The 11,804-nt window shown below is 48.2% G+C and overlaps 4 protein-coding genes across 4 annotated transcripts; 3 read left to right on the top strand and 1 right to left on the bottom strand.

The window, feature by feature from the left end:
• Positions 1–80: 80 nt before the first annotated feature.
• On the bottom strand, positions 81–1,886 carry MGYG_07449 (pre-mRNA-processing factor 17; the record flags this gene model as incomplete). Its single annotated transcript, XM_003170156.1, has 2 exons — positions 81–1,688; positions 1,770–1,886. 2 exons carry the CDS (start codon positions 1,884–1,886, stop codon positions 81–83), a joined length of 1,725 nt encoding a protein of 574 aa, XP_003170204.1.
• A 514-nt stretch (positions 1,887–2,400) lies between these two features.
• Positions 2,401–3,499, top strand: MGYG_07448 (hypothetical protein; the record flags this gene model as incomplete). The annotated part of the gene is made up of 4 exons (XM_003170155.1): positions 2,401–2,422; positions 2,473–2,641; positions 2,718–2,852; positions 2,926–3,499. 4 exons carry the CDS (start codon positions 2,401–2,403, stop codon positions 3,497–3,499), a joined length of 900 nt encoding a protein of 299 aa, XP_003170203.1.
• Positions 3,500–3,917: 418 nt separating this feature from the next.
• MGYG_07447 (60S ribosomal protein L15) lies at positions 3,918–4,883 on the top strand (the record flags this gene model as incomplete). The annotated part of the gene is made up of 5 exons (XM_003170154.1): positions 3,918–4,004; positions 4,066–4,131; positions 4,239–4,395; positions 4,457–4,683; positions 4,743–4,883. 5 exons carry the CDS (start codon positions 3,918–3,920, stop codon positions 4,881–4,883), a joined length of 678 nt encoding a protein of 225 aa, XP_003170202.1.
• A 978-nt stretch (positions 4,884–5,861) lies between these two features.
• MGYG_07446 (ubiquitin-protein ligase E3A) lies at positions 5,862–9,515 on the top strand (the record flags this gene model as incomplete). Its single annotated transcript, XM_003170153.1, has 3 exons — positions 5,862–6,399; positions 6,461–8,515; positions 8,596–9,515. The coding sequence occupies 3 exons, from the start codon at positions 5,862–5,864 to the stop codon at positions 9,513–9,515; spliced, it is 3,513 nt and encodes a 1,170-aa protein (XP_003170201.1).
• Positions 9,516–11,804: the final 2,289 nt, after the last annotated feature.

Raw genomic sequence — 11,804 nt, 5'->3', positions numbered from 1 at the left:
ACAAGGAGTCCATTATAACTTGATCTAACATGATAAAAACGCCAGCAAATGCCCGATATAGATTAAACCATAGTTTACAACTAATCCCAGTATTTGATAACACCTTCCAACCCAGCTGTGGCCACTTTACTAGTCTCTTGAGGATGCCAGTCCACACATGTAATCGCAGAACCTTCCTTTCCTCCCGCTTTAATTTTGTGCCACATCTTACCCGTCTTCCAGTCCCAGAAGCACACATATCCACCGCTGTCACCAGATGTGACAAACTGGCCATCAGGACTGATTGAGACATCAATCGCATAGCCTGCATTGTTATGGCCTCTGAATAGTTTCTTCCTATTTTGACGGAATTTATCCGTCGCCCCGTAGACGACAATACTGTTATCTCCGGACTGAAAGGCAACGTATTTGCCGTTGGGATGCGGAGCAGCACGGACAAGAGCATAGAGATGCGGTTCAGCAATGAATTTGATAGGCACGGGAATGTTGTACTCCCATGCACGAAGTGACTTATCGTCTGACGTGGAGATGAAGCGGCGGTTGTTATCGACGAAGGTAATGGTATTGACAGCGTCAAGGTGATGATCGTATTCCTGGGTGATCGCACCGGTACGGATATCAAATTGAATGATTTTCTTGTCAGACATGCCTGCAAGGAATTCGTGGGAATTCTCAGGATCGGGATTGAACCGGACAACATGAGGTGTTTTTCCAGTGGAGAAGCGCTGGATACATTTTCCGTACTCCGTGTCCCAGAGCTTGATTTGCCGGTCATATGAGGCCGAGAGGAAAGTAGCTCCGGTTGGGTCAAAGGTGGTGTCAGACACTGAATTGGCATGACCAGAGTACGTACGGAGCAGCTCTCGTGAATGATAAACATCCCATAGCTTTACTTTTGAGTCCGCCGAAGACGAAAGCAGAAGATGGCCAGAGCCAGGAAAGAAGCGCAAGGAGGTAATAGGTTTCGTGTGGGATTTCCAGGTATGGACCAGCTTCTTGGGTATATAGTTCTTCACACTTCCTGGTTCCTTCTTGAGATCGATATCCAGATCTTGTGGTACATGCATATATGTCCGGCCTTGGTAGTCGCGCTCTTCTGTGCCATGGAACTCTGTCGTTTCCGTGCGAGATAAATCTTCCTGGTAAGCCGTGGCCTTTTTATCCATTGCCGGCATATTCGATGGAACGATTGCCTCTTCAATATACTCTTCATCACTGCCAAGTTCAGCCAAAGCATCGGCTTCCCTGTCGGCTAACTCATCGGCTTCATATTTTGCCCAAGGGCCCAAATACGCCCCTTCGCCTTCAAGTATGCTTGAATCACCCTTTTTTTGCCGTTTCCGCCGTATAGCAGCACTCTCCTCCTTAGAAGGTCGCATCTGCACCACATCTTTCCCTCCATAGCGCGCCACTTGTTCCATGTTTCCCACGAAGGCTCCGGGTTGAGTTGGATCCTTGGTATAGCCTAAGCTCTGGAATGTGCGCTGCTGGGTGACGAAAGTTGCCTCACTTATTGCAGCTTCTTCAGCGTATCCAGTCAACACATTTTTTCTCTTAACTCCGGAATTTTCGCTCCTAAAGGGGTTCGCTGGCCCAGCTTGAGGTCGTGTAAGGTCATCGTAGGTTGCATTATATGTCAGTGCGGTATCGGTCGGTTTTCTAAGCATTAGATGCATCTGTGAAGGCCCCTATATAAATGTTAGTAAACGGAGTCAAAGAATATACATTCTCAAACCGATGGCTAATAATAAGACCAAAGGGGACCAAACCTCTACCGGGACATCTGGAGCCGCAACTATCGTGGGGGTCGGGTTCGACTGGGCAGGCATAGAGCCCATATCATCGTCACTCGAGGAATCATACTGTGCTCCTAGTAGAGATGCCATAGTGGAATGCGCGAGCTCGACCCGAGATGCGATGTCTCCAAATACTCAGTGATGAAGGAAGTTTTGTCAATGAAAGATGCGCTGCAAAAATAAGGTTGATTACATAAGATACGATAGCGTCGTATCGCAGCTACCTCATTGGTCGGCATAACTAACCATCAAGCTCTGGAGTCATTGTTGGCTTCTGCCCTCTGTACTTGATCATAACCTCCTGAAGCTTACTACTTACGTAGATATTTGGCAATAAAGAGGAAGAAAAAAGATTAAAATGATGATTGTATAGGAAAGAAAATGGAAATAAACCAATTGATGAATATGTGGAAAAGTAGATATTATGGCAGAAAATATAGAAAGACCACACCGCCCGGCCTATCTAGGTAATACTTTATTTGTACGTCCGGCCTTTCTTCTTGAGGATCACGATAGAAACATGAGGCTTCGTACTTAGATGAGCGAATTGATAGGGCGCTATTGCATATCAGACAGACAAAGAACAGACTAAAGGAGATTGATCATGGCTCGGGCTAAGCGTTCTGGTAAGTTGAAGGAGATGGTATATGGATAACAAAGACTGAACTGTTGTTAGGAAGCAATTCGATGCGGGATTCTGACCAAACTGGACCGAAAAAAACAAAACTACATTCAAAAGGGAGCGTACCATCATCTCGTATGGGCAGACATGAGAGCATAAGCGATATGCTCGGGAGTGAATTTGAAGTATCTGATGACGGCCAGGATGACCTAGATGATGCACGGTATGGGAGAATCTGAATTGAATGAGACCTCTTTAAAGGTCGGTAGGCTGGGTGACTAAACCCTTAGTGTGACTAGTAATGCGTTGAAGAATCTTCAGACAGCGATTGAAAAGGCAGAGAGAAGTGACACCTTTGCGAAAGATATGGAAAAGAAGGTGAGAATGGATGAGAAAAGGCTTAGGGATGTTTTTGAAAGAGAAGAAAAGGAGTGGTGAGTATTTCCTGGGCCGCGAAAGGAAAGGGGTATCGATATGTTTATCTCTAAACGGAGGCGTTCTTGATAGGCACAACGAAGACAAGAAGTTCCAGTCCCAGTTCTCTTCGCGGGTGAGAACTGTTATGTCATCTAGGGAAAGCAAGGCCAAGTTAACCTCGTACGGTCCTGGAGAAGCGGCTCAAGTTGCAACGTCGGATATCATGCAATCCACAGCCGACCATCCCCTATACCTCAAGACGCAGGGGCTTCTTGAGTCTGCTCGCGCTCTAATGAATGAGCTGGACAACATCAACACTCAAGCATCTAAAATCAAGCTCCCTCCAGATCCAATGGACGGGCTTGAGAAGGACACTGCTGAAGCACGCCGTCTTATTGCTCGTGGGGCAGAAGCAACCGTACTGGTGTTAGAGAAACAATTGGTATATCCCGGAAAAAATGACCGAAAAGGTAGTCAACTGCGAGATAGAGAGGAAGAGGCATTCCTGGACGACAGCAGCTTGCAGACAATGCTTGACATGGGAAGAGATGCTCTGAACAGCGGACGTAGTGACGGGATGAAAGCTAAGAGCTGGGGGTTTGTGGCACACCATTTGCAAAGGGGAATGCAGGAGCTCGTCAAGGCCCTGCCTAGTACTGACTGAGCCGGAAGAGATATCATTTTATCAAGGCCATAATCCTGCTACTACCTGTACCCTGTACTGCCATTCGAATAACCAACAATGTCAATGTCTTCTTAATTCTTCTCGTCTTTCTTTCTTGCCTGTCGCAGAGGCTAGGTCGGCGATGTATCACGTGATGCCAAGACTTCGCACTCACTCGCTTACTTTTTTTCATTTTCCGCCCACACAAAAGAAAAAGTCGCACTTTCGACATCTTCAACGCCTGAACGACGGTAAGTAAAACAGCAACAACCAGGCCAACCGCTCCACGACGTCAAGGTAAGATGCTCTCCTATCTGTGATTTAGCCACTATCGGCGGAATTATCTTTTTTGAGAGTTCGTCGAGTGTTGGAAGAGGAATTGGTTTGAGAAGCTAACAGGATCTTGTCTTGACCGCAGATGGGTGCCCTTAAATATGTGGAAGAACTTCAGAAGAAGAAGCAGTCCGATGTGATGCGCTTCCTCCTTCGCGTCCGATGCTGGGAGGTGAGAAAAACAACCCTACAGTCCTTTCCCTAGTCCGAGCGAACCGATTCATCATCCAAAGACCTGGACCGAGTTTGTCGACAACGATCCAACGAGGACCATGGCCGAAGAGGAATCCGCTTCAATTGTCATTTGATTTCTGTGGCACACACAAAATATGCACCTGTTGCCGTTGATTTTGCAGCGTGCCTTGCTATACACTCGTTGAACTTTGCTGAGAGTGCATTAATATAGCTTCGTCAACTCAATGTCATCCACCGCGCCTCCCGCCCATCTCGCCCCGACAAGGCCCGTCGTCTCGGATACAAGGCCAAGCAGGGCTACGTTATCTACCGCATCCGTGTGAGACGCGGTGGCCGCAAGAGAACTGCTCGCAAGGGAGCTACCTACGGTACGGATTACTCCATTGAGAACGTGACGATGTTCCTCTGTGGCTAATTTGAATGATATAGGCAAACCTACCAACCAGGGTATCAACCAACTCAAGTACCAGAGATCCCTCAAGTCCACCGCTGAAGAGCGTGTTGGCAAGCGATGCGCCAACTTGCGTGTCCTCAACTCCTACTGGATCAACCAGGACTCCACCTACAAGTACTACGAAATCATCCTCGTCGACCCTCAGCACAAGGCCATCCGCAAGGATCCCCGCATCAACTGGATCGTCAATCCTGTCCACAAGGTAAATGATTCCCAAATACATGATCATTGCGTGGAATATGCTGCTGACCTCCCTTCTAGCACCGCGAATCCCGTGGTCTCACTGCCACCGGCAAGAAGTCCCGTGGTCTCAACAAGGGCCACGGCTACAACAAGACTACCGCCGGCAGACGGAAGACCTGGAAACGACTCAACACCCAGAACTTCTGGAGATACCGTTAAATGTAATGAATGGCTTGGGCTTTGCGGGTTTTCACTTTTGTTGTCATGTTTTACCAAAATTCTTCTATCTTATTCCCTCTCAAGCATGCGCAGCTGCTCACGTCATGTTGATCAACGCATGCCTACCAAGAAATGATATAATTCCTGGCTATGAAATGACCCTCAAAAGATGCCGCCAATTCAGCTTTAACGAGACCCTTTTATCTCTCTAACTATCCCCATAGTATCATGCAGGGGTCAATATCCATCTTGATGAGTATCTATGGCCCAAGCCTGCCCGTAGCGCCAGCAGGTGCTAGCATCGGTAGTGAAGTAGTGATCGATCATCTCTATCAAATTAACTGCCGAAGGCCCAGGGGCCAAGTTGAGCGATGGAGGGTGTGGCTGATGTCAGAGCCAAACCTTCCGCCCGCCTCCACGTAAACTCGTAACTCGTCTACAAACCCCATGCTCAGCTTCATCCAAACACTCCATCCTTTCAGCCTGAGCTGAGCGCACCTCTTGTCGGGCTACCAGATACGCGGACTTCACAGGAAGGCGGTGCTACCAGGCCCAGGATGCTGCTTCTGCCGGCCAAAGTGCTGCTGCCTCGTTGCTCGGGACGCAGCAGGAAGACGAACAATACTTGACAGCAACTGCTATACAGAATTGAACAGCCTTGCGACGGTCGTCTCGGTTTCAGCTTTGAGACAAAGCGGTAGCCATCGACCTCGAGCAGAAGAAATAGTATATAACGCCTCCCTGTGCTGTCATCCGGCCCCGTCACCAGATCGGCGCCCTGCAAGCTCTCATGGTTGTTGCTGTTGTTTGCCAACTTTCTGGTGAAGAGCCAGCTTGGGGACCAACGGCAGGCTGCGGGCGATATTGTTCGCTTGAAAAGAGACCACGGACGCCGGATTATTCTTATTGAAGCCTTTAGGAGTTTATACAGCGTCTACGTGTTCTACGTATACTATATCGAGCTTCGAGTTGAGAATAATGGCGCCGACGTGGGTATCTCGTTTCACCCATCACAATAACCGGCCCCCGGGCGCAGAAAGCAATTCGGCACCCCAGCTATCACCAGGCCTTGATCCAGACACGTTATTACTTCCTCCAGATCAATCTACAACACAGTCAAGGCCTATCCCAGCCCGTCGTGGCCATTCTCGGTCTACCAGCAATCCGTTTCCGGCTTTTTTTGCAGGACAAGGAAGAAGGGCCCGCGGCGGGAGTAGAGACATCATAGATTCCGACTCTACAGACGGTGACGATGGATTACATCCAGTCATTACGAATGCGCGCTCCTGCAGCCCTCAGAAGCGAGCTGGCTCCGACAGCCATATGGACCAATACCGGAAACGCAAATGTATGACATGCGATCATACCAACGCATTCCCTTACACCAAAAAGGGATTCCGGTGTGGGAAATGCGCAACGATGAATGATTTGGAACCTTACCGCAGCAGCAGATCGCGGCGTAGCAAGCCAGACGAAAAACTGCGGCCGGACAATATTCAGCAACCTCAAGCTAGGGGTGAGTACTCATCAACATATAAAAATCATGTACTTTACACATTCTAACACATACCCTGCAGTTACCATAGAGGAAACTCGGAGTATAATCGAGCGATGCCTCACTTCATACCTTTCCGCCCAGCTTGGTGAGAATCGAGTCCGTCAACCGCAGTCGAAGATAGACAATAGCCATCTTGGGAAAGATAAAGCCGATCCATCTGAACAGGGCCTGGTATCCCCTGAGTGTGACAAAAATGACAGAAATACACCGTCCGTGCTGGTGTCTGATGTGTCCTCTGCCCCCAGAAACTCGCCTCAATCCAACGCCAAAGCTGCTGACAGGGGAATTCCCTATAAGCCTACCAATGACGCACACGACAATCGGCTGGACCAAAGACGTAGGGACGCAGAGACTGACGCGAATGGCCCGGCAAATACCGTATTCCATGCATTAGAACAATATATAACGACTTGCTTTGATGGCTGTGATACCCTCAACAACTCGTTTATTACGGGCAGGACCCGTTATCTTCGTGCGGCGAGTGAGGGCTCAAAACCATCAGTGGGTAGAAAAGCCTCCGTATCTTCAGCCAACCCTGAAGAGTACCATGTACCCAATCTTGACGAGAAGACAATTCTCCTTGGTAATATTGCAGAGAATGGATCATGGTGGGCGGAAAATCAACGGTCACCAAAAAGCCAATCACCAAGCAATGGTAACTCGCCCAAATCATACGGAACGAAAGCCAGTCTCACCAACTCAAGGTCACCTCGAATCAATTGGCCAGAGCTTCTGGAATGGTACTATCTTGTCATACGTGCAGGCGAGTCTTGGGAGGATATGGTCCCATGTTTACCTGATATCAGAAACGCTCCAAGCGAGCCGAATTCATCTTCTACTAAGGACTTGGCAATTCTGGCTCAAGTTAACGAAGTAATAATGGAGTCACAGTTTATGGTTCGAAAGACACTGCTTCGAGCCACAGAGAAACTACTCCAGCGACCAAAAAGGCCACTCATGCGGCCAGATGATACCCGGTTCTTGCTTATATTGATTGAAAACCCGCTTCTATACTCTTCCGGCTCTATGCCTAGAACCCCATCTGGAGTCTCGCCTACCATGACGAGGACTCGCAGCAATCAAAAGCCACCTGGTCCATCTACTTCACCGTCCAGCAACCCCTCCCCTGGGAAAAGCGGCCGTCTTCAACCATCCCCAAGCTGTAATGAGCTATCAAGCCTCAGATATTCCTCCCTAAAAAGGCTTTTTGGATTGATCTCCAACCTGCCTAACGAATGCCATCACTCATTTGTTGGATGGTTTTCAAGGCTTATACCAAGCCACTTCCAACGATTGGTAGAGGTTATCAATGGCTTTGTGACTTTTCGGCTTGGGAAATCCAACAAACGGCAATCAACCAAGGCTGAAAATGGACTCAATCTTGGGAGATATGTCCCTACATTTTCCGCGCCAGGGACTGTCACGCATGCGCAATTGCATACCGCCCTTCAAGACAACCCAGGCAAATCTTCAGCAGGTGAAAATAAGCTGGTCAGCTACGCAGATGATTGGCAAATCCGTGCTGCTGCTCGTGTTATGGCTCTTCTATTCCGAGCAAACGGTATGGGAAACGGCCGAAAGGCCGAGGTTGGCTCCAGTGGAAGAGAAATTCCAGGCTCTGGTCAGAATAATGATCGCTTGAATAAGATTGCTATAAACCATTTCTACAACGCACGGCTCGATTATGCCGATCTTATTCTGGATTTCGAAGCATGGGAATCTCGTAGTGGGAAATTTTCCTTTTGTCAATATTCGTTTTTGCTGAGCATATGGGCCAAAATACAGATCATGGAACATGATGCGCGTCGGCAAATGGAGGCCAAAGCTAGAGAAGCATTTTTTGACACTATCCTTGGGCGAAGGGGTGTAAGCCAGTATCTCGTTCTGAAAGTACGAAGAGACTGTTTGGCTGAGGATAGTTTACAAAGCGTTAGCGCTGTTATCGGATCTGCTGAGGAAGACATCAAAAAGGGGCTACGCATAGAATTTGCAGGCGAAGAAGGGATTGATGCTGGTGGGCTGCGCAAGGAATGGTTTCTCCTTCTAGTGAGAGAGGTTTTCGATCCACTTTATGGTACGTTTAAAAGCACATATACCCTCCTAGGGAGATCTTTTTCAAGAGACATTATAGCTAACCTGACAATCATTGTATAGGTCTCTTTCTCTATGATGAGGACTCTCAATATTGCTACTTCAATCCATACTGTTTTGAGTCTTCGGAGCAATTTTTCCTTGTTGGCGTGGTTCTAGGGTTAGCAATATACAACTCGACTATTCTTGATATTGCGCTGCCTCCATTTGCCTTCCGGAAGCTATTGGCGTATTCCCCATCAAACGTTGCGCCTACATTGTCATCTCCGCCCCAGCCATTTAAGCCTACCTTGGATGATTTGGCTGAGTTTCGGCCAGCGTTAGCAAAGGGCTTGCGACTGCTCCTCGAATATGATGGTGATGTTGCAGAAACTTTTTGTCAGGACTTCGTTGTCCAAGTTGAACGCTATGGCGAAGTGGTCCAAGTCCCTTTATGTGCTGGGGGAGAGAATCAAGCAGTGACTAATGAAAACCGTCGCGAATTTGTGGATCTCTATGTGCGTTACATCATTGATGGGGCGGTATCCCGACAGTTCGAACCATTTAGACGTGGATTCTTTACGGTCTGTGGAGGAAACGCACTGCATCTTTTTAAGCCCCAAGAAATCGAGCTTCTCATCCGCGGCTCGGAGGAGCCTCTTGATATACCATCTCTACGAGGGGTGGCAATGTATGAGCATTGGCCAGCTTCCTCGCCAGATCGAGAGCCAGTCGTGAATTGGTTTTGGGAATTTTTCGAGAGAATTCCAGCTAAAGACCAACGTAAGATACTCAGCTTCATCACCGGCAGTGACAGGCTCCCCGCCATGGGGGCGGTAAACCTGGTCATTAGGCTTATGTGTCTGGGCCCGGACTCAGAGAGATTCCCAACAGCACGGACATGTTTCAATGCACTTGGATTGTATCGGTATAAAACCCGGCAGAAATTCGAAGAGAAACTTTGGCGCGCGGTAGCTGAGAGCGAAGGCTTTGGGCTACAATGAATAGTTGGGCCACCTGTATATGCGGTTTTTGTGGCTCAGGCTCCCATAATCTGCTTATTCCCACTTCATTGCACCTCCTTCTATTCTGCCTCTTTTTCTCCTGACACCTCTCATGTCCCAGTTCGGGCTCCTTTCTAGTTATATTGTTGACACCGGCACCCTCCAACGTTATTGTTTATATATAAGTATGGAGTAACCCAACCGCCTCCTGAGTTGTAGGCGCCATTAATAGTATGCATTTCTGTGACTTGGGCTGGACAGCCGTTTCCCCATATTCTTCAGGCCAGCTAAACTCATGCTCTGAAATGAGCTTGAACTTATTAAATTTTGCTTGAGCCAGTCTTGCATCTCAATGGTGCGCTTTTTTGTCATTAGCTTTCCGCTGCCAGTGTTTTTCATACTGGTCGCACTATTTACGACCAAACAAAGGCTCGGGGCTTTCTTTCATGGCCCGCGTAACGATATAATAGGTTGCTCTATGGTCCCAACCTATCTACAAGGATGTTGACAAGGCTTTGGTCACGGGGATGGCTGCTTTGATGGTATCTGTTGATATTAGTGTTCATGGTATTAAGAACGTTGAGTAAACACCGCTACCACTGATATCACTAAGGCCGGTCTTGTTGAGAGGACGCTCCAGGCCAGGGCTGGGATCGTCCTGGCATTAGTTACCAACCAGCTGATAGAAATGGGACATGTTCAGCGGTGAAAAAAGAAAATATATTGAAGATGTGAAAGCTCGAGAATCAAAATACTCCGCCAAAGTTGTTGACTTTCAGATATCAAGCAAATAAAATTATAAAATTAAGCACATCACGAGCCAAACGTGGGGCGGCTTACATCAGAATTCAATCCCATTCAGACTTTTCCTTCCTCTTCTTTCTTTTTCTTTTGTTCTCGTTGCTTTTTGCTGGCACTTTTATCTTGCGCTTTTTCTGCTCTCTGCTGGGCAAGAAGAAGAAACGGGCGGCGGCTGGGCCAGGGTCGACCGAGCACAAGGCATGCATGCGGATACCACTGGTGCTCACTGCTTCGTATATCTCACGGACTGGGGTTGCCGTGCCTTGGGAAGGATGCGTTGGCCATCTGGCTGTATTCACTCTCCGTATAAATATAGTAAGTCCTCCATAACGCTGGGGTCGTTGGGAGGATTGCTGCTCTGGTCCCTCGTCTGCGAATGGCGGAGTGGAATATGAGTCTGCCCCTGGAGCACCTTCCAGCTAGTTATGCCTCCCAGAGCTAACGGCAGTTCCCTCCTTTCTGGGCCCGTTCCTCCTAGCTCCATGTCTAGTCACTCACTTAGTGGGCAGTTCTGTGGGGAGAGGAGGGGGAGGGGCAGGAGATAAGATGCACCAATAATTATGAGGCCCAGTGGGTTTCAGCAGCAGCAGGAACCACATGTTTCGCACAGCTGAAAATTGCAGCGGATGTGCCTCGCGCGTCTTCGGCCGTCTCGGCCAGATATTTGACGTCTCTGCTGCATCGCATGAGAGAGACTAATCAAGGGTTGAGAAAGGTAAAAAGAGAAGAAGAAAAATGATGAGCATCAAGGCTTGATTTGGGTTGAGTTCAGCGCTCTCTGCTGATCTGTTGACTGGCAAGGGTTCCGATCTAGATGGTTGCCTGGAAGCGGTGGTCCTATATCGCGCCTTTTTATGTCCTAAAAGAGCCGAATTATCTCCTCACCCCATCCCAGGGCTTCTCGGAGGCAAAGGCTAATTGTGAACCAGTGCGTTTTCACCGCTCTTATATACATCGTAGCTTTCCCCATGTCGAATTAGTCGTACCATGCTCCGGCAGTGCAAAGAAGCTAGCTGTCTCGTCCCGTTTCTTTTTCCTTCGCAATCCTGTCTGCTTTGACGGTACCGTTCATAGAAGGTGAGCCGGTGTGTTGGTGGGTAAACTAGCTCCATTGGCTTCTCCTTGATTCTCTTCTCTCCACTGGTTTTGAGAGCCAGTACCACGTATGCGTATGGTATAGTGGCATCGTCCTGCCCTGCCTCCAATTTTTAATGTTTGTTTTCACCAGATCGTCTCCCGGTCTAGTAGTATAAATAGTTGGCATCTTCTTCTCGGCTCCGTTGAGTCTCTCTCCTTTGTCCTCTTCTTCATTCAACCATAACTGCCCCACCAACAAGAAAAGAAACTCTTCCAGAAAGTGAGTTATAAGCAGCTTCATCTTTCTGTACTTTCTCTTCTTCCTCTTCTTTCTCTTCCTCCTCCTTTTCTTCCGCTGCAAAGTCAACCAAGCTGATAGGATCGCACATAGCAACTTCACATCACGTCAAG

This window comes from Nannizzia gypsea, genomic scaffold, assembly GCF_000150975.2.
Source record: "Nannizzia gypsea CBS 118893 supercont1.7 genomic scaffold, whole genome shotgun sequence".
NCBI lineage: Eukaryota > Fungi > Ascomycota > Eurotiomycetes > Onygenales > Arthrodermataceae > Nannizzia > Nannizzia gypsea.
This window is presented reverse-complemented; position numbering and strand designations above follow the sequence as displayed.